We start from the raw sequence: 22,468 nt of genomic DNA, 5'->3' as shown, positions 1-22,468 counted from the left end.
GACAAATTAGCTAGCAACAGAAAGCTAGCTCGTTAAATTGCCATAAATGTTTAATGCTTTTTGACCTGTCCCCAAATTAATATAGTTGGTTCAGAGTTAGTTATTTCAACCTGCCTGTCCTGATTGCGTCTGGTGTGGGTGGACAAAATTAACATGCGATATTTTTGCATCTCAAACTTTCTCACTCATCATTATTCACGATGGTTCAGGATTATCCATGGATCATGGTAGCATTCACATTCACGTACAAGTGTTAAGACACATGTCATTTTTTTATATACAATAAGAGTGACTCCAAAATGACACACTACATTATTTACCATTAATTCCTGGACGCAAAATAATCTGAAACGCAGCCAAAACAAACAAATGTGTAGAGTCACAAGCTCGATGAAGTCATTGCGTGCTATGAATATGTGCCCAAATACTTCACTTTTTACTACTTTAATACACATATAAGTGAATTTGACCTAGTACTTCTGCTCCCCTAAAATGTGAGGACTATATACAAAAAGTGTTGTAATTTTAAACGTTTCCCCCAATATGGATGAAAATACCCTCAAATTAAAGCTGGCAGTCTGGACTTTAACCTCCATAGTCACTGTATCATTTCAAATCCAAAACGCTGGAGTACAGAGCATTAAAAAACACCAATGTGGCACTGTCCCAATAGCTTTGGAGCTCACTGCAAATGCCAAGCAAACACTTTTATCTAAAGTCACTGACCGTACAGGTCACCCCTGCGAGAAATGAACCCGTGACCTTGGTGTTGCTAATGCCACACAGTCTTACCAACTGAGCCACACAACACCAACCTCTTACCAACCATTATTTCCCACCTGTCATCTACAGAACCTTTCATGACAACCCTAATTTGAGAAGGGGATGTTGGGTGTTCCAAATGGGGTTAGTCCCGTGTGGCGCCTCTTCCACCACTATAGAGGACCATAACCTGAGACATAAGGAGAGAGGAGAGGGGTTGGGTTGTGGTCATTCGAGATTGAAGTTGTCGTTATTGTTCGTGGTCATGAGATCTGGTAAGAGGATCCATCATTACCTAGCTTGACTTTGTAATTGGTTCTCAAATAACCCCAGAAGGAACGTGACACCAACCATGGAAGGGGAGAGTCGGTGGGGGACCTCTGTGAGGGGTGCCTGTCTGGGTGTATGAGAGAGTGTGTGGATGTCTTTCTCTGTCAAACACGCAAGGTTGTCTAAGAATTACCCAATTATCACTGGGTTGAGAAGAAACCGGTAGAGAGAACCATATCTCTGTGATATAAAAATCTATTGTGAAGATTGACAGATATTCCCAAATCGGACCGTCCTACACCCCCTTTAATGAGATGGGGACCACTCTGGACCGGATGACGTGTCGCCTGTGTTTAGGGGTAAGACATTTTTAAAGCCACGGTATCATTTGGAGCGATACTGTTGCAATACAAGTTGGATTAGAATAGTTGTATTTCTGTTTGTGCTAGATAAGTCTTGTGTAACCGACTGGGTTCGAACTCCTTTGACCAACTCCTGTCCGAAACAACCCTAGAAGCTGATGCGCTACCAAAACGCAACTTACAGTACCAATGTGACTGATTGGGTTTGAACCGGGCTCCCCTGTGCACTATACAGGACTGTGTTAGCCCACTGAGCTGAAGCTAAGGTATAAGTTCAGGGAGCTAACGCAAATAAACAACGACTACATGATAGCGGAGGGGTGAAATGCCATCCCCTGTAGAATATAATTAGTCATTGCCAATCAGCAATGGTTGCTAGGAGTTTGTTTTAGTGCCAAAGCATTTTTACAGGACAATGAATGCAGGAGCGAGGGACAATTTACACTTTGTTAGTAATTCTGAACACATTTCTCTCTCTCGCATCAGACGACATGCTTTTGAAATCAACATCTAATTTCTGCCACCAGATATTTCCATAAAGAGAACAATGGTTGTCATTTAAAAACTCTTTGATGTTATGTCACCTATTTAGGGGACTTTAAGCGGTTCTGGACCGGTTCCAACTGACATTTTGGCGCACAGTGTTCAGTGAACATTGTACGGTCCAGTGCCTAAATAATGTCATAAAATTTCATCAAGACCACTTTCTCTTGGTCAACAGACAGACACTTTGTGCTTAAAGCTGAAGTTGTAACGAGTCTGTACACATTGGAATGGTGTTTCTACTTCGCTCAGTATGATCATATATTTTTTTACGGTTATAAGAAAGGTGAGATCCTTGTAAGTCGTTTATCATTTGATTTTTACTACACTGAACAAAAATATAAATGCAACAATTTCAACGATTTTACTGAGTTACAGTTCATGGATGATCTTGGCAAAGGAGAAATGCTCACGAACAGGGATGTCAACAAATTTGAGAGAAATAAGCTTTTTGTGCATGTGGAACATTTCTGGGATCTTTTATTTCAGCTCATGAAACATGGGACCAACATTTTACATGTTGCGTTTATATTTTTGTTCAGTGTATATTTAGAAAGCATTTCAGTAATGTAATTTTTGTTGAATAGGGAAAAAATAATTTATGATTTTACATTATTTTCCTAATATTTGTACTATGTACTTCAACTTATATTCTCAAAAGTGTGTACACCTCAGCAATTTATTTTACCAGAAAGTTGAGTTCCAGACCTTTCTAAAACTATGCAACATTACCAGTTATTGTTTATGGCCATCTCATGAAAAATAATTACGTTTAGGCGGAAAATCAACGTTTTAATCCAAGATTAAGCCATGGAAATAGGTTTCTACATGTTGTATAAATACGTTTTCTTTTCTCATTTACATTCTCTCACTCCAAAAGCCAGGCAGCCATCTTGGCTACAGAAACAGGCTGAGCAGTAATAACCTCTTTTGTGTTTGTTGTTCTGTTGATCATTTTGCAGCTCTTTCGCTGTGTGAGCTCGTCAAAACAACAACGAGAGAACCAACAACCGCTCGCTTCATTCATTGTCCCGCAGACAATCACTTAGTGTACACCTTGCACATCCCAGGCAGTCATTTTGTAGAAAAGCAGATGCTTTCACAATGACAAACAAAGTGATATATCAACGAGGAGAAACAGTGGCCGTGTTGTTTCGTAGGTTACTGTTTGTGTGTGTGTGTGTGTGTGTGTGTGTGTGTGTGTGTGTGCATGCACGTGCTTGTGTGTACTGCATTCCATTAGTATGCGGAGCAGCTGTCTGTGCAAAATAAACAGATCAGCTGATTAGTCACTGAATCAATTTTTTTTTGCCTGGTTGTTTATTTTTTTCCTCACTAATTGCATCCATTAGGGCTGACGACAGCATAGCGATGGGTTGGGGTGTGTGTGTGTGAAGTCCAATCTGTGAGAGGCAGACCTGGCCACAGTTGTCACATGTAGATTTTGCGGTAGTGTCCTGATGTCCTTTCCTGTTCGCTCTATTTGCTTCCCGGTGTTGAGCCGGGGTTGTTTTGCTTGTCAGCAGCCCGCTCCTTCTCACCCTTGCCCCTCCCTCCCTCGCTCCCCCACTCCACTCCTCCTCTTCCTGTGATGTGTCAGTATTGGTGTTGGAGCGTAACACAGCCAAGGTGTCTGCATAAGTTCATTTGCAAAACAAAATAGACCACTGTGAACAGAGCACACATTTCTTTGTAGGCTACTGCATGAGAGAGAGAGAGAGAGAGAGAGAGGGAGATATGGTCGAGATATGCTATGGTAGAGCTGGCAGCAATAAGAGGCAGAGCAGTAAATTAGGGAATGTTTGGGCAAAGCATGAGACAGGCAACTGCAGCAGATTTGACTCCAGCTCTAGATTTATTTGAGTTGCCATGGCACCACAGACTGGCAGTGAGTGTGTGTGTGTGTGTGGGGGTCATGGGTTGGTTTCCTTGTTTGGGTGTGCAGGAGACAGAGAAAATAGTTTTTGTGTGTGTGTTTCAGAGAGAAATAGTTTGATTTCTGTAATGGTGTGGCTAAATGGTTGATCACTTTCACTCCAGAACTGAGCGATGCTTCAAACTGGAAAGGTACACGCTTATTTGTGACCGTGTGACGATCTGTTTGTGCCAATCTACGTTGTTTACCGAACCTCTCCTCTGGAACGGTATGTGTCATGATGACTCACAGGGATTCTTAATTAGTCAAGTGAACTACTGTCCACTTCAGTCACTGTGGCAAGTAATGAACCAGTCTATGTTGATTGCTGATTCTCTGAATTTTAGCAGTGAATGTGAGTCAGTGATTGACGGAGAAAAATACATAACCAGATATATATTCATATCTTGTTGTGACAAGGATGTACCATCTACCTACTGGTGTGTGTGTGTGTGTGTGTGTGTTTGTGTACCTGCTGCTTGTGTGTGTTTGTGTGAGAGTTTGTCTGGATGGGGATCTCACAGTGGTGCCCTTCGTCCAATGATCTGATTGATATTCATGGTGCGTAGGTCAAAGGGTCCCTGCTAGGCTGTGGTTTGGTTAAATAGGACTGTTCCCTCTGGAGGAGCCCCCTGTCTCTCTGTACCGGTCCTCTCAGCCAGACAGGAGACATTGGGCCGTGCTCACGCATAATAACACCGAACACCACAACAACAGGTTCACACTGGCTCTGAAGAGGACCATGCTGATACTTCATTCAAACAGCTCCTCACAGACAATGCTAGTCGTTGGAGATCAATTCAAGTAGCAAATGTGCGACACTGTGCTGATTAGACTAGCATTTAGGAAGACAGGACAAACATTTATGGACAAGTCTTAAGCAAGTGTGACAGTATAGCTTCCGTCCCTCTATTCGCCCCAACCTGGGCTCGAACCAGGGACCCTCTGCACACATCAACCACAGTCACTCGCGAAGCATCGTCGCCCATCGCGCCGCAAAAGCCGCGGCCCTTGCAGAGCAAGGGGAAGAACTAGTGCGCACCACCGCTAACTAGCTAGCCATTTCGCATTGGTCACACAAGCACATTCAGACTGACCTGACGTTTATGTTACATTTCGGGCGATTCCATTGGCCCAGTAGTCTAATACACACCATGGAGTGCTTCGGTGTGTGGCTTGTTTTCATAGTGCATCAGCACTTGATTCTTTGATTACACTCATTACTGACCTACGTTGCAAATGGATCCCCATTGACACAAGAAGTGGGTTCCGTAACAAAGCAATAGGCAATACCTGTCACTACCACCAGGGAGCAGCACAACAATAGCAGAGCACGGCATAGCAGGCAGCAGTGGGCTTCAATAGAACTGGATTGTGTTCATTCAGGACACACCGTAGGTTACCGTTTTGCAACAGAACACAAAAAAAGTGTTTATTGGACCAATTGTATGTAGTCCCTCTCTGTTTTCTTCCATTTGGTGCCTAATGAATAGTATCCAGGATATACCAGGCTGCGGCGGTGCTAGCTGCCCCTGGCCATATTAGAATTAGCACAGTCATTATGGAGGTGATTAGCTTAATGATGCGTTCCATATGGGGCCCTGGGAACACTCTTTGGAAGAGCTCTGAGCTGTTTGCGTTCTTCCTCTGGGAGTTCTTTAACCTTCTTCTAACCTGGGTTTGGCCGGAAAGAAAACAACAGGAATGCAGCGCTGGTTGACAAGAGCGACAGATGGTTCATGATGTGTTGGACATTTGACGTCGACTTAAGCAACGGACAGTGGAGGAGCTGGGCGGCGTTTGCTGTGTGTCTGTGCCGCATGGCGCCGTAGCGCTGGTCCAGGCACCGCCCTGTATCGATATGCACTGAACGCCACAGACCAATTTGTTTAATGACTGGATTCAATATACTTCACTGACGCCCCGGACCAGAGCTAGGCACAGTGTGGCTGGGCACTTATTCATGGAGAGCGGTGCAGATGACGGAAGCCTGGGGATGGGCTGTCATCGACTTGTGGACTGTTTATCATCTGATTAGTCGGTCTTCCCTTAGCATGGTCCAGCATGGTTCCTGCACCAATGTAGGACACGCGCACACTGTCCAGTAGCTGGTTCGTTATTTCTCTGCTGTCATGCAGCATCCTGCAGTAAGTCAGTAGCGTGTGTCAAGAGTTCTGCTTTGTTAGCGCTGTACAAAAAGCGCTGGACAAGACTTTAGGAACACCTGCTCTTTCCATGACATCGCTTTCCCCCGGTCAGTCTATGAACCCGCATGGATGTCACCTGTTAAATCCACTTCAATCAGTGTAGGTGAAGGGGAGGGCGACAAGGTTAAAGAAGGATTTTTAAGCCTTGAGATAATTGAGACATGGATTGTGTACGTGCGCCTTTGAGGGTGAATGGGCAAGACAAACATTTGAAGTGCCTTTGAACATGGTATGGTAGTAGGTGTCAGGAACTGCAACGCTGCTGGGTTTTTCACGCTCAACAGTTTCCTGTGTGTATCAAGAATGGTCCACCACCCAAAGGACATCCAGCTGACTTGACACAACATTGGGCAGCATCCCTGTGGAAAGCTTTGGACACCTAGAGTCCACGCCCTGACGAATTCAGGCTGTTCTGAGGGCAAAGGGGAGGTGCAACTCAATATTAGGACGGTGTTCCTAATGTTTTGTACACTCAGTGTCGATTCTCCATCCCATGTCTGTTCCCAGTAATGAATTGCAAACCAAGCCCAGAACTGCGAGTCAATTATAATGACCAAGTTGTGGAATGCTCGTCAAATTGCCATAAAAGAGTATCCAAACCGTAAAGAAAATGATAGAATGCCGTTAAAATGTCCATACGTTAAATCAGATCCAAACCCTGCATCTGTGTATCGAGACCCTAGTTGGAGAATGTACTGCCTTTAGCAACTATAGTAGAATGTGCATATTGTATTTAACTCTGTTTTCACGTACTGTATGTGATGACTTGGAGGTATGCCACCTGGGCCATGGGTCATGTCCGATATGAATCACTTTTCCTGAAATCCTGTCTCTATGATGACTGGTGGGGACTGGTATGTTGTAAGCTGGACCACGTGTGTATGGTTCAAGCAGATAAGTGGCTATAGTGATTCAATTAAGTCGATAAACACCTCCAGACCTCTCCATTGCGACACACCTGATGTCACGGGCTCAGCGAGAGCTTACGAGGGAAATCATAAAACTGTCATGTCACTGTAATTACGTCTTTATGAGGCCTTCGGGACTGTGTTTTAAAGCATCCGCTAATCTTTACGCAATACGGAGGTGTCAATCAAAGCCCCGGTTTTAATGCCAAGTCATTCAGATGCAATAGAGATTAGAGGATGTACGCTACGCTGACGCCCAGGAAAAGAGCAGATAATGAAAGTCACTCGGTCTGGTGTAGAGGGAAACGGGATGGCTTCTTGCGATAATGGGATGAAAAGGGAGTGTCTTGAATGGATAAACGGGTCCTTGCCTGTAAGATGTAAGCTAATGAAAGTTACTCACTGCAGCGTAGCGATGAATGGAATGGCTGTCTGAAATGATGAGATTTAAAGGGGAATGTTCACTAGGCAAGTAGGTCCTCACCTTTTAAGATATAGGCTTAGTGGTACAGCATGAGTCATTGGGAATTGTGTCAGTCACGTCGCTCCCTGGAGACCACAGCCTTCGGCAGTTCTCCCCCGCTGATGGTGTCACTGGGCGACAACTCACCTACACGTCATTGAGGTGAATGGAGTTTGGGGACACATTCACGTCATACGAATGGTCTTCGTACGTCAGTATCCTGTAAAATCCAATAACGGATGTACTTTTTACCCCCCTTCAACAGTATTTAATTATAGTGGATCTCTACGTAATGCTCAAAGAAAAAGAGAGGACAGTACCATGTTCCTTTAAATGTATTTGGTTTTATTGTGAGTATGAGAAAAGAAACGGGTCTGAGACTCCATTTGGATCTAGAGGATAACTCAATAGTTGAACTTACTTTTGTAATGGTTTTCTTCTGGTGAAAGAGAGGCGAACCAAAATGCAGCGTGGTTATTTTTGTACATCTTTAATAAAGATGAAAATACAACAATCTACAAAACAAGAACCGTGAAAAAACCGAAACAGTCCTATCTGGTGCCACAAAGACAGGAACAATCACCCACGAAACCCAACACAAAACAGGCTACCTAAATATGGTTCCCAATCAGAGACAATGACTAACACCTGCGTCTGATTGAGAACCATATCAGGCCAAACATAGAAATAGACAAACCAGACACACAACATAGAATGCCCACCCAGCTCACGTCCTGACCAACACTAAAACAAGGAAAACACACAAGAACGATGGTCAGAACGTGACAACTTTGAGCACTTCTGTTTTGTCTTCTCGGTGGAAAGAGACATGGACATGCAGAATACTATAAAAACAGTAAACACACTAAGAACACATTTGAAACAAAGTATATATGTGAATAGTCAGGGTTGTGCATCATTTCAGTAAGCCATTTATTTGAAAGCCGAGACTACGAATACAGAGTTTTGCAATGACAATACAAAATAATAATTTGTAAAAACAAAAATCACTGTTGAAAAAAAAACACTATTGACTTCTTGTCTGTGTCTTGCTTGTTTGATGTGCTGTGTATGCTACATATAGCTTGCCTAAACAGCTGCTTGTAACTACCCTCCTGGGGGAGAAAAACATGAAATTGCTCGACAACCTGTGTTGTGCTTATGTTTCCAATTATATCCGAGCGTTACTGTTTCAACAGACAAAGAACTCGGTTTGCTCTGATTGTTTTGTGTAACATTGGCAGTGGAGTTGACTGAGCACTGAGCAGCGGCTGAAGGGAGGAAGGCCAGTGGATCCCACATGGGCAGAAATCTCTGTATTTTTAGCAACAGCAAATCCGGTTTCAGAAAATCTGGAGCGGCAGCATCTCAGTTCTTTGTGATACTAATTCTGCTCTCCATCCCGTCTGCTCAATCAGTTACATCATTGACCACATGATGGCGGTATCGTACCACACAAAGCCCCCGTAGGCCCTGTTCAGCTGAGACTAAGTGTGTGTTTTGTCATTGTCAGCCTCTATTGAATTCTGTCTGGGTTACAGTAGCGCTTACCTCAATGGTGTGCCACCCCCTTAGGTCTTGACTGTGACTCACTCCCCAGGTGACTAACAATAGTCACTATCCCTATACGTGATAGGCATGGTATACATTGTCCAACGAAATGCAACAACAATAAGAAATAGTACAAAAATAAGAATACAAACATAAAGTAAATGGCAGTAGAATAGAATACCTTTCTTAAACAAGTGTAATACAGGAAGGCACAATTTACAGTCCAATATTTACACGTGTATTGGAGAAGAGGGGGTTGGGGGGCCAAGTGTATAATAGCAGCAGTTGTGATGTGTGCTAAGGTGCAGAAACTCAGATCAGGTGGTCAGTCCAGTTAAAGTGTTCAGCTGTCTGATGGGCTTGGAGATAGAAACTGTCTCTGAGCCTGTTGGTATCGGACCTCATGCTCTGATACAGTCTGATGGGCTTGGAGATACCAACAGGCTCAGAGACAGTTTCTATCAGACCTCATGCTCTGATACAGTCTGATGGGCTTGGAGATAGAAACTGTCTCTGAGCCTGTTGGTATCGGACCTCATGCTCTGATACAGTCTGATGGCTTGGAGATAGAAACTGTCTCTGAGCCTGTTGGTATCAGACCTCATGCTCTGATACAGTCTGATGGCTTGGAGATAGAAACTGTCTCTGAGCCTGTTGGTATCAGACCTCATGCTCTGATAGTCTGCCTGACGGTGTGTGGGGTCAATGATGAGGCTGCATCCCTTCCTCGGGCACCTTCCTAGATGGGTGGAAGCACGGTTCCACTGATGTACTGGGCCGTCTTCACCACCAGCTGGAGGGCCTTGTGGTCGTGGACGGAGCAATTCCGGGTGGCAGGGAGCCTAGCGGTTAAGAGCATTGGGCCAGCAACCGAAAGGTCACTGGAATGAATCACTGAGACGGCAAGGTGGGAAAATCTGCCGTTGTTTGACCAGGGCAGTTAATCCCCAACAATGATTGTTGATGGGTGGTTAAGGCAACCCCCCCCCCGCACCTCTCTGATTCAGAGGGATTGGGTTAAATGCGGAAGACCCATTTTGACTAGGTATCCCCTTTTCCCAATTCCCGTACCAGGCCGTGATGCAACCGGCCAGGACGCTCTCGATGGTGCAGCAGTAGTATTTGGAGATGCCACGTTCAGCCGCCTTAGGACGTAGAGACTCTTGTCAAGAGTGGTGGTGTTGTTGGTCCATGACAAGTCCTCGGTGGTGAGGCTGAGGAACTTAAAACCCGTGACTCTCTCTACTACAGTCCCATTTATGTGGACCGCATGTTCCCTCTGCTTTATTCTGCTATATTTTCTGACGTTGAGGGAGAGGTTGTTTTCATGACACCGCAATGCCAGTTAATTTATCTCCCTATAGGCTGACTCGTCGTTATATATCCCATTTAGCAGACGCTTTTGTTTATCTGGGGCCACTACTTTTATATGGGTGGCCCCAGTGACGCTTGGCGTTGCAAGCGCCATGCTCTACCGACTGAGCCGACTGTTGGTTATCAGGCCTACAACCCAAGGTTTCGTCAGGAAACCTGATGATGGAGTCTGTGGCGTGCACAGCAGATGACTGAGGACACACCCCTTGGGGTGCCCCTGTGTTAAGAGTGAGTGTGGAGGAGGTGTTGTTGCCTCTCCTCATAGCCTGTGGTCTGCCTGTCAGGAAGTCCAGGGTCCAGTTGCAGAGGGTGGTGTTCAGACTCAGGGCTCTGAGCTTGACGTCGAGCCTGGAGGGAACAATAGTGTGGAATTTTGAGCTGTAGTCTATGAACATCATTCTAACAGGCGTTCCTCTTGTCCCGATGTGTTACGGCCGCGTTAATGGTGATGGACATGGCGTCTTCCGTGGATCTGTTGGAGTGGGTCTAAGACATAAGACCGAATACATGCTCGCGAGCAACACACACACAAAATAACCCTTGGTGTAACAGTTACATAAATCCACTGAGTGATGGGTCATACGTTCACTCCACCCTTGTCACGCCGTCAACCTCCTCTTCTCTTTTTCATTTCTCCCTCCCTCCTTCCCTCCCCCCTCCGTCCCCCCCCCCCCCCCCCCGTCCCTCTCTCCGGCTCTATGGCTTACGCTGAGGGGACTGCATTAATGTGTGTGAAAAGAGTCTGCACAAAGAGGCCTTAAGATGGCCCTCCACCCTGGACCTGAAAACTACAGGCCAGAAAGCGAGAGAAAAATGGCACATTTTCTGCACATCCAGGCAAACTCACTCTCCCAGACACACGAGTGCGCACACAGAGGGGACTAAGAAAGAATGGCATGGGAATGTTTTCTGTGGCCACTTTGGTTGCTGATGGTAACCCAGTGAAATTGTGTTCATTAAGTATGTAGATACAGGGTTGCCCCTTCCCCCTTGCTCCCTTTTTCTCCTCTTCAGCTCTAATCTTATTTCGGCTGGGGGCAGGGGCAGGGACAGGGCAGGGACAGGGACAGGGACAGGGGCATGGACAGGGGCAGGGACAGGGGCAGGGGCAGGTTTTTTGACACCACTGCATCTCGAGGATCATTGAGATTGCATCAGAAAAAGCACTTACGGGAATTGTTAAATAACTCTCATAGCCTAACCTCTCCTCCCATTCTCTCCTTTTCACATTTTTTCCGTCTCTTCATTTGACCTTGCACAATCACTCTACGCTATATCCCCTGATCCAAGAAACTCTCAGCTCCAGTTTATGACAATATTAGATCCAAATCAAACTCGTCGGGTGTTGCATTAAAATATTTCACTTTTTGGCCTTTGTTCCCTTTGAAGGAAACAAAGCCACAACATTTAAAAAGTAATCGTATCAGTGATTTGCTGTAAACATGATCGTATGATGTGGTATCATTGTCTCCTCTGGTGTTGTTGTCTCCCCCCCTTTCATCTCCTCTCATTCCCTCTCCTCTGCTCTCATCCCCTCTCCTCTGCTCTCCTCCCCTCCCCTCTCCTCCCATCCAGTCTGGTAGGTAGTGGTGTTGAGGAGGGTCCTTCACACCAGAACAATCTCAACAATTTCAAGGCCCATTAGAGATGTGAAAAGGCCTATAAAGTCTCCAGGCAGCAGCTCCCTTCTGGCCACACTGCTCTGAGGGCAACAGACTGGGACATATAGCTGCCATTCCTCTCCTTCACCTCTCTCTCTCTCTGTCTCTCTCTGTCTCTCTCTGTCTGTCTCTCTCTCTCTCTCTCTCTCTCTCTCTCTCTCTCTCTCTCACACACACACTCCATCTATCCATCCCCCCCTCTCTCTCTCTCTCTCTCACACACACACTCCATCTATCCACCCCCCCTCTCTCTCTCTCTCTCTCTCCATCACACACGCACTCCATCTATCCATCCCTCTCTCTCTCTCACACACACTCCATCTATCCATCCCTCTCTCTCACACACTCCATCTATCCATCCTCTCTCTCTCTCTCTCTCTCTCTCTCTCTCTCTCTCTCTCACACACTCCATCTATCCATCCCTCTCTCTCACACACACAGTCCATATATCCATCCATCCATCCCTCTCTCTCTCTCTCTCTCTCACACACAATCCATCTATCCATCCCTCTCTCTCACACACACTCCATCTATCCATCCATCCCTCTCTCTCTCTCACACACACTCCATCTATCCATCCCTCTCTCTCTCTCTCTCTCTCTCTCTCTCTCTCTCACACACACTCCATATATCCATCCATCCATCCCTCTCTCTCACACACACACACTCCATCTATCCATCCCTCTCTCCCTCTCTCTCACACACACTCCATCTATCTATCCATCCATCCCTCTCTCTCACACACACTCCATCTATCCATCCATCCCTCTCTCTCTCTCTCTCTCTCTCTCTCTCTCTCTATCTATCTCTCTCACACACACACACCATCTATCCATCCCTCTCTCCCTCTCTCTCACACACACTCCATCTATCTATCCATCCATCCCTCTCTCTCACACACACTCCATCTATCCATCCATCTTTCTCTCTCTCTCACACACACACTCCATCTATCCATCCATCTCTCTCTCTCTCTCTCACACACACTCCATCTATCCATCCATCCCCCCCTCTCTCCCTCCCTCTCTCTCTCTCTCCCCATTATTTATTTGGTTTAGTGCCCACCATGTTTTTGAAGTAACACAGTACAATAACAACACTATAGATTCCTTCGGCCCTTTACAACAACCTCTCCTTCACCTCATCCTCCTCCCCTCCAGCAGTGGTTATTATATAGATTAATTTCAGTTCCCTCTCTGACCCCACCATCCAACCATCCAAAGCCCATGTGAAGATCACTCTGAGTGGGCCAGGACTGGGCAGGGCCTTGGCTCTCGGTCCGGAGGAAGCCCTGGAGAAAGTGTGTGTGAGAGAGAGAGAGAGAGAGGGGCTGGAGACATGAAGGGGAAAGAAAGCAGCCCTTTGTGGGATAGAAGTGCTTCGTCTCTCCCACCCCCCTTCCACCACCTCTACCCCCATCCTCCCTGGTTGGGCCTCCTCTCCCTCTCCTTACCCTCCAGACTCTCTGTCTGTGCTGACACTGCCTTTAATGGGGGAGCGGGTAGGCTGTTTATTTGTGTGGCGGAGGTTAAAAACTTCCCCCTTAATTGACATTCCGGTAACACTTTCCAATAATGGGACGCAATTTCCTCAAAATTGACGTCTGTCCACCGCAGGAATAACACTAGTTATGCTCTTCACTCACCCACAGCTAACTTCCTGTCTCGGATCATGAGAATTCAGGGTGTGTGTGTGTGTGAGAAAGAGTGGGTGTTTGAGTGAATGAGTATGTAGATTAGTACTGTTTGTGTGTTTGTGTATTGTCTTGTGACTTTCCTCCTTACTCTGTCCTGACCTCAGTCCAAATGTAATTATTTCTTGGTAATGGGAGCTACTCGCATACCCATCTGTCATCGTAGTTTGTCTAGTCAAGTATGACTGGACACCAGGAAGTATTACACAGGAGCTGTTCCCGTACTTGTGTGTTTGTGTGTGTGTGTGTGTGTGTGGTCCTTTGTAATTCAGTTGGTAGAGCATGGAGCTTGTAACACCAAGGTTGTGGGTTTGTTTTCCTAGACCACCCATACGTAAAATGTATGCTCACATGACCTTAAGTCGCTTTCGATTAAAGCGTCTGCTAAATGGTATACACTGTATATGTTATGTGTAAGTGACTATACATTTGTCTGTTTTTTGTTTTCGCGTGTGTGTTTTCAACATGTTTGTTCCTGAGATGGTATGTTGGCGTCCACCGTTCTGCTCTGCGCTGGCCTCTGTGGTGACCATTTGAACAGGGCTTGTGGTTAAGAGGACCGTGACTGTTAAATTAGTGTGTGTGTGTGTGTGTGTGTGTGTGTGTGTGTGTGTGTGTGAGACGCTCACTGGTTACTGGTCTTCTCATAATGGGTCTTCTCGTAATGGCTCAAACACACAAACACACAAACACACAATCTCGTTTGATGTGGCCTTGATATATGTGGGAATGAATCGTAAGCATACACACTCATATTTGAACTTTCATACTCGCGTGCCTTTAGACACACGTAGACAAAGAGAGATATAATTCTTTAACTTGCGTGTAGCTATGCACTGATATACACACGCATCACTGAAGCATAATCTGACACACACACAGAAAACGCATGTGCACACTCACACACACACACACACACAACCACACACAAACCACCGCCGTCCCTTCTCTCCCAGACGCCCACGTGCTGGTGGGATGACTGGGATCACACACAAAGCGGTTAGTAAATGATATGAAAGCCAGATGTTGGCTGGGCTCCCACCACACTGCACACTGCCGGCACCCACACCGGTCACTGTGTTCCCCTTGCAGCCCATTGGGGGTGTGTGTGTGTGTGTGTGTGTGTGTACGAAGGACTTTTCTGTATCTCACTCTGTCTCTGTGGGCCACTGTTTTGTATGTCAGTGTGTGGGTGTCTGGTGTGTGTGATTCAATTCTATACTATTTTATGCCGCTGTAGAAAATATGCACGCTGCTTCATGCTTCCATAAAGTGACATTTAGCGTTTTGTTTGAAAGTGAATCTGGTTGATCATTGCGATGTCTGTCACCTCGAAGCCTTCCTGCCATCTGTTGATGCCACTGGGATTTTTTTTATTTTAAATTTGATTTATTATTTAACCTTTTATTTGACTAGGCAAGTCAGTTAAGAACAAATTCTTATTTACAATGACGGCCTACTCAGACGACGCTGGGCCAATGGTGCGCTGCCTCATGGGACTCCCAATCACGGCCGGATGTGATACAGCTTGGATTCGGTCCTGTAGTGACGCCGCTAGCACTGACATGTCGTGCCTTAGACCGCTGCGCCACTCGGGAGCAACGGGATAGGTAGTGTGTGTGTGTGGGCTTTTGTATTTTACACCATCTAGCCTGTATTTATCGCCATGGAAACACATTAGGTTTTGCCACATTGTTTTTTTTTCATCATTCAGAGGAACAGGCATTCGTTGATGTTTCCTTTACCTGAGCAAAGTCCAGGCCTATATTTATGTTCTACCTCCACCGTGCTGCAAGTGTTGTTTCTCTGTCGTCCTTAACTGTTGTAATATTACGTTGGCAGTCATGGAAATGAATGTCCTCGTGTTACTAGTTAACCCTATTTACCTTCCATATAGTGTATTAACAGACATTACATCCAACCGTCGTTACTCATAACCTGACATGTTACAACCACAATAACCACAATCATTGCACAATACATCACGGTTACGACAGCAGACATAAGCACATCGATTCAATGATGGTAGACTTTGTTCAATTACCGTACATCCCTTCATCTTCTCTATCTCCTAATGAGAGGGGGGGGGGGGGGTCTGTAGAAAAGGCCAGACTTGTTTGGTTTGACAGCACTGTATACGAACAAACACCACATTGACTTTGCCAGCCTCACCCTCTCCCCCTTCCCATCCCCCAGGTACTGGGCCTTACGTTCGTTTAAGGGGTCTGTGTATGTCAGTGTGGGTGTATGCACAAGTCTGTCTGTCTGTCTAGTGCAGTGAACCCCCCCCCCCCAAAAAACAACATTATTCAGCTCTAATGACATGTCTGTGAGAGCTCACAGATACCTGCAAAACTCTGGGGGTTAAAATCACACCTTCTCCTGAGTCTGGTTCATAGTGACCCATGTATTTTTAAGGAGATCTGTTTAAGGTGGCCTCGGTCTATTTACATTATATCTGTTTACGGTAGCTCCTATTTACTGAAGATATATTTTAAGTAGGTCCTATCTACTAAAGATAATTCCTATGTCGTTGAGGTGGCTCCCATGTCGTTGAGGTGGCTCCCATGTCGTTGAGGTGGCTTCCATGTCGCTGAGGTGGCTCCCAAATCTTTATTGTATGGTATAGGCAGGCATAAGCTACGGACAACGAACACAATTGCAGTTTATCAATGGCAATTTGAATACTGTGACGATATCCTGAGGCCCATTGTCATGCCATTCATTTGCCGCCATCACCTCATATTCCAGCATGGTAAGGATCTGTACACAATTCCTGGAAGCTAAAAATGTTCCAGTTTTTCCAAGGCCTGCGTACTCACCAGACATGTTTCCCATTGAGCATGTTTGGGATGCTCTGGATCGACGTGTACGACAGCGTGTTACAGTTCCTGCCATTACAACTTTGCACATCCATTGAAGAGGAGTGGGACAACACCACAAATAACAGTCTGATCAACTCTATGCGAAGGAGATGTGTCGTGCTGCATGAGGCAAACGGTGGTCACACCAGATACTGACTGGTGTTCTGATCCACGCCCCTACCTCTTTTAAGGTATCTGTGACCAACAGATGCACATCTATATTCCCAGTCATGTGAACTCCATAGATTACGGCCTAATGAATTTATTTCAATTGACTGATTTATAGCTCCTATGTCTTTACGGTGGCTCTTATGTCTTTAATGTAGCTTCTATATCTTTACGGTGGCTCTTATGTCTTTAATGTAGCTTCTATGTCTTTATGGTGGCTCTTATGTCTTTAATGTAGCTTCTATGTCTTTACTGTGGCTCTTATGTCTTTAATGTAGCTTCTATGTCTTTACGGTGGCTCTTATGTCTTTAATGTAGCTTCTATGTCTTTACTGTGGCTCTTATGTCTTTAATGTAGCTTCTATGTCTTTAAGGTGGCTCTTATGCCCTTCAGGATGCTCTTATCTACTAAAAGTAACTTCTATGTTATATTTCCGCTTAATAGTCACTCTTAGTGTCTAAAGGGAAGGGCTCGACAACAAATATTGAATTGACATGTTTCTTTCGCCATCTTGATCCAAAAGTGACGTACGTGCGCTCGATGTAAACTTCCGTGACCTTTATGCCAATGATACAGCATGTGATAGGCTAGACGTAATCACACAGAACATAATATATCCTAGCAGGATATTACATCTCCCTTCTTTCAAAGATAACAAGTAAGTATGCATTGAATTCAACCATGTACATATGACTGTACTTTTACCAAGTACTTTTCAGGATACCTGTAAGCAGTTTCAACTTGTAAACATTTCTATTTGCTGAATAAAAGATTCAGGTAAGTAAGGCATTCAGGATACAAACCTGTGATAAACGTGTACACCTCAACATGTACTTAATTGAACAATCTTTAACATATTGAACAAAACGTTTTCGTAACATTTTCTTTTCCTCTCTTTTTTGAGTGTAGAACAATGTGCATCGGGGCAGCGATCCGACCTACACCATTTACAATTTACAGGTCAATCATAGTCTTTGGTTTGACAAAGCGGCCTGACCTGGTAGTGAGACCTTGTGTTGGCCCACAAGAGTGACTATGTTGTATTTTCAGCCACTTCCAGTGGTTGCATTTGAACGGTTTCTGGCTCCACCTGTTGGATGTTTGTGTGTGGTGCATTTTCTTCTGTTTGCAGGACGGTGGTTTCTGCGGTAAGATTGTCCCTCATTGGTTTGGATGTGATATAACTTTTCAGTACCTGCCATTTTGATGATGGTGGCAGGTTTCCAGTGTCCTGTGTCATGTTGTTGGTTGCGGACAGTGTCTTCTGCTTGCAGGGCGGTGGTCTGGCGTTTCGTTCGTAGTAGAGTTTCTGTCTGCGTTGGTACTGTTCTCTCCTGGCACGCACAATTTCCTGACAGCACCTGTGGCTGTGGCTGTTTACCTGTGGTAGGGAGGATGGAGCGTAGCCTTCTGCTCACCAACAGCTGTGCAGGTGACGTCAGATTATCCACGGAAGTGTTTCCATACTCCAGCAGGGAGAGGTACGAGTTCTTCCTCTTTGCTCTTGCTTTCTCCAGCATGAACTTCACTGTTTGGACATCCCCCCCCCCCCACAAGCCTGTTGCTTTGTGGGTAATGGGGGCTGGTTGTGATGTGTGAAGTCCTATGCATGTGCAGTTTTTTTACAATTTTATTCAGCTGAGCTGTGACACAGCCCATTGTGGCTACGCAGAGTCTCTGCAATTCCTTCCCTAGAGAACATAGCTTTAAGTTTTTACGACTGCTGATGAAGTGGTGCTGTATTGTCTCTCAAGCCCAAAGTACCTATTGTAGTAATCTACAGCGACTACATAGAATGGAGAGGACTATGTTCAATAGATCTTTGGCAACGACTAGTCATGGCCACTCAGGGATGGGGTGTGATTTTGGGGGGAGGGGTTAGAGCTGCTGTGCTCTGAGCATGTGTAATAAGCCTCGACCATTGACTCTATCTCTTGTCCCATGCCTGGCCAAAATAGAATGTCTTTAGTCCGTTGGTTACATTTCTCCATTCCTATCTGCCTTGTGTGTATGAGTTTGAGCATGTCTTGTCTGAGTGTATGCGGCACAATGATTTTCTTTGAACACCTTTGAACAGGATACCATCCAGCTCAGAGATCTCGTCTCTGTGGTTCCAGTACTCAACAACAGTGGTTCCAGTACTCAACAACAGTGGTTCCAGTACTCAACAACAGTGGTTGGGCAATTTTCTCTTGATTCAGGCCAACCTGCCTAAATGGGCTGTTTCAGTGTGGAGAGTTGCTCGTCTTGAGCTGTAGCTTCTCTGATTTCAGTTAGTTTGCTGTCCCTCACCGTAACGTTGCTGATAACTGTGTGCACTTGTGTATCCATGCCCTCGGTGTGTTGCCATTGTATGTGATTGACTTCCTGGACAGGGTGTCCGCTACTGGAATGTCTTTCCCAGGGCGGTGCATGATGATGATGTCGTACTTTTGCAGCTGTAGGATCATGAATCATATCATTTCTTCTTGTAGGAAGACTGCTCTTAATCCACTTTTGGTTGCATTAACTTGCGAGACGCAACTCCTTGTGGGGGTCAAGGTAGATGAGTACAGGGCCTGGTTCTTGTGTGATGATCTCTTTCATCTGCTGGAATACAGCATCCAGTCTGTGGACTGTCGCAGGAGGTTCTGGACTGTGGACTGTCGCAGGAGGTTCCCGGACTGTGGACGTGCACTGGAGGCCTGATGCATGGAGCAGGTACAGGTGGCACCGGACTGGGGACATGCACTTCAGGGAGAGTGCGAGGAGCAGGCACAGGACGTGCCGGACTGGGGAGACGCACTGGAGACCAGAAGGGTGGAGCCAGCCCAAGTTGCACCAGACTGCTAACTGGTCGGATGTTGAGCTGAACACACTTGCACAACATCTCTCTCATCTCACTCTCTCCTAACTTCCCCAATGCCTCCCTGACCATCTCTGGCCCTTCAGGGTGAGTGCAGGAAGCAGGCACAGGACGTACCGGGTTGGGAACACGCACTTCAGAGAGAGTGCGAGGAGTAGACACAGGACGTACCGGACTGGGGAGGCGCACTGGAGGCCAGATACGTGGAGCCAGTCCTGCTCCATGGCAGGAGCCTTCCTCTGCACCGGTGTCCAGGCCAGGGCTGGTGTCCAGTCCTGCTCCATGGCAGGAGCCTTCCTCTGCACCGGTGTCCAGGCCAGGGCTGGTGTCCAGTCCTGCTCCATGGCAGGAGCCTTCCTCTGCACCGGTGTCCAGGCCAGGGCTGGTGTCCAGTCCTGCTCCATGGCAGGAGCCTTCCTCTGCACGGTGTCCAGGCCAGGGCTGGTGTCCAGTCCTGCTCCATGGCAGGAGCCTTCCTCTGCACCGATGTCCAGGAGGGCTGGTGTCCAGTCCTGCTCCATGGCAGGAGCCTTCCTCTGCACCGGTGTCCAGGCCGATGCACCGGTGTCCAGGTCCAGGCAGGGCTGGTGTCCAGTCCTGCTCCATGGCAGGAGCCTTCCTCTGCACCGGTGTCCAGGCCAGGGCTGGTGTCCAGTCCTGGCAGGAGCCTTCCTCTGCACCATGTCCAGGCCAGGGCTGGTGAGCCTCCATGGCAGGAGCCTTCCTCTGCACCGGTGTCCAGGCCAGGGCTGGTGTCCAGTCCCGCTCCATGGCAGGAGCCTTCCTCTGCACCGGTGTCCAGGCCAGGGCTGGTGTCCAGCTCCATGGCAGGAGCCTTCCTCTGCACCGATGTCCACCGGTGTCCAGGCCAGGGCCTTCCTCTGCACCGGTGTCCAGGCCGCTGGTGTCCAGTCCTGCTCCATGGCAGGAGCCTTCCTCTCGGTGCAGGCCAGGGCTGGTGTCCAGGCCCTGGTGTCCAGTCAGTCCTGCTCCATGGCAGGAGCCTTCCTCTGCACCGGTGTCCAGGCCAGGGCTGGTGTCCAGGCCAGGGCTGGTGTCCAGGGCTGGTGTCCAGTCCCGCTCCATGGCAGGAGCCTTCCTCTGCACCGGTGTCCAGGCCAGGGCTGGTGTCCAGTCCCGCTCCATGGCAGGAGCCTTCCTCTGCACCGGTGTCCAGGCCAGGGCTGGTGTCCAGTCCTGCTCCATGGCAGGAGCCTTCCTCTGCACCGGTGTCCAGGCCAGGGCTGGTGTCCAGTCCCGCTCCATGGCAGGAGCCTTCCTCTGCACCGGTGTCCAGGCCAGGGCTGGTGTCCAGGCTCCATGGCAGGGCTGCACCGGTGAGGGCTGGTGTCCAGTCCTGCTCCATGGAGGTCCAGTCCAGGCAGGGCTGGTGTCCAGTGCTCCATTTTGCCCGGGTCCATGGCTGGATCCGCGGGATGAGCGGGTTCTTCGGCCCGCACCAGAGCCGCCCCCGATGCTTGCAGATCCGCGAGCTGAGTGGGTACTTCACCCCGCACTGGAGTCGACACCGACACTAGTCACCCCCCTACCCTCCCCATTTGGTTTCAGGTTTTGTGGCCGGAGTACGCACCTTTGGCGGGGGTACTGTCACGCCCTGACCATAAAGAGCCATTGTTTCTCTATAGTGTAGTAGGTCAGGGCGTGACTCGGGGATGATCTAGTATATCTATGTTGTGTTCTACTCTCTTTTTCTATGTTGGTGTTTTGTATGATTCCCATTTAGAGGCAGCTGGTAATCGTTTTCTTTAATTGGGGATCATATTTAAGTAGTTATTTTTCCCACCTGTGTTTGTGGGATCTTGTTTATGTGTAGTTGCCAGTCAGCACTCCATTGTCTTCATGTTTCATTCATTCTTTATTGTTTTTGTGTGTTTCAGTTATTAAACATGTGGAAACCATATCACTCTGCACCTTGGTCCGATAATTCTTACGACGAACGTGACACTGACGTTTACCTCTGACAGTCTGTGAGAAAACATGGCAAGGTAGTTGATCATCCCCTGAATGGTCTCCAGCTCAGGCTTGTTCCTCGGCAGCTCCATCTCCTTGATCGTCTTCACCTCCTCTGGACTCGGTTTCTTGCCATCTCGTGTCAGCCTGTGTCCGAAATACCTCTCCTCTGGTACGCAGATGAAGCTTTTCTCTGGGTTGAGCTTCAGCCCTGTCTCTCTGGTTCTCTCCAGCATGGCTCTTAGGTTGGCGTCGTGTTCATCCTTGGTATGGCCATACACCAGGAGGTCGTCGACGATACTCCATGGAGACTTTCGTATGTCTCATCAACCCTCCTCTGAAACTTGTTCTGCTCTGAGATGATGCCAAAGGGGAGCCTCGGGAACCTGTGTCGGCCAACTACAGTGATTAATGTTGTTAACTTGGTAGATTCTTCTTTTAGTTTAATTTTCCAGAAACCCAACCTTGCATCGAGGGCGCGGAAGTACTGTGCCCTAGCCAGCTTTGGTTTGACATCATCCAACCTCGGGAGTGAGTAGTGTGGTCTCTGAATTAACTTGCCTTGTACAGGTCTTGGAGGTCTAGGCTTACCATCAGTTCTCCAGTGAGCGGCTTTTCCCTTACTACCAGTACATTGACCCACTGTAGGCTCGGGCTCCTTTACGACGATCTTGCCCTTCTCCACGACTGCCATCTGAGCTTTCATGCGAGTTCGTAGCGTGAATGGGATCCTCCGTGGTGGATACATGACTGGTGTCGGCTTGGGGTCGATGCAGATGCTGCATTCTCCTGGGAACTCCTTGGATGGAACATGTCAGAGAACTCCTCCATAATGTTAATTTCTGTGTTTCACTCAGTGTTGTATTTGCATTGACAGGCAACACCATCCATGTCTAGGCAAACTCTCATC

The 22,468-nt window shown here is 47.1% G+C and overlaps 1 protein-coding gene across 1 annotated transcript in view; it reads left to right on the top strand.

Annotated features, from left to right (window-relative positions):
- ankfn1b (ankyrin repeat and fibronectin type III domain containing 1b) overlaps positions 1–4,907 on the top strand; it is an 84,473-nt gene extending 79,566 nt beyond the window's left edge. Inside the window, exon 4 of the mRNA XM_064993555.1 lies at positions 4,791–4,907. Within this exon, the coding sequence (XP_064849627.1) occupies positions 4,791–4,907 (117 nt within the window). The remainder of the gene's footprint in view (positions 1–4,790) is intronic.
- Positions 4,908–22,468: the final 17,561 nt, after the last annotated feature.

Source organism: Oncorhynchus masou, chromosome 18 (genome assembly GCF_036934945.1).
Source record: "Oncorhynchus masou masou isolate Uvic2021 chromosome 18, UVic_Omas_1.1, whole genome shotgun sequence".
NCBI classification, from domain to species: domain Eukaryota; kingdom Metazoa; phylum Chordata; class Actinopteri; order Salmoniformes; family Salmonidae; genus Oncorhynchus; species Oncorhynchus masou.
The sequence above is the reverse complement of the archived record's forward strand: the minus strand, read 5'-3'. Positions and strand labels throughout refer to the sequence as shown.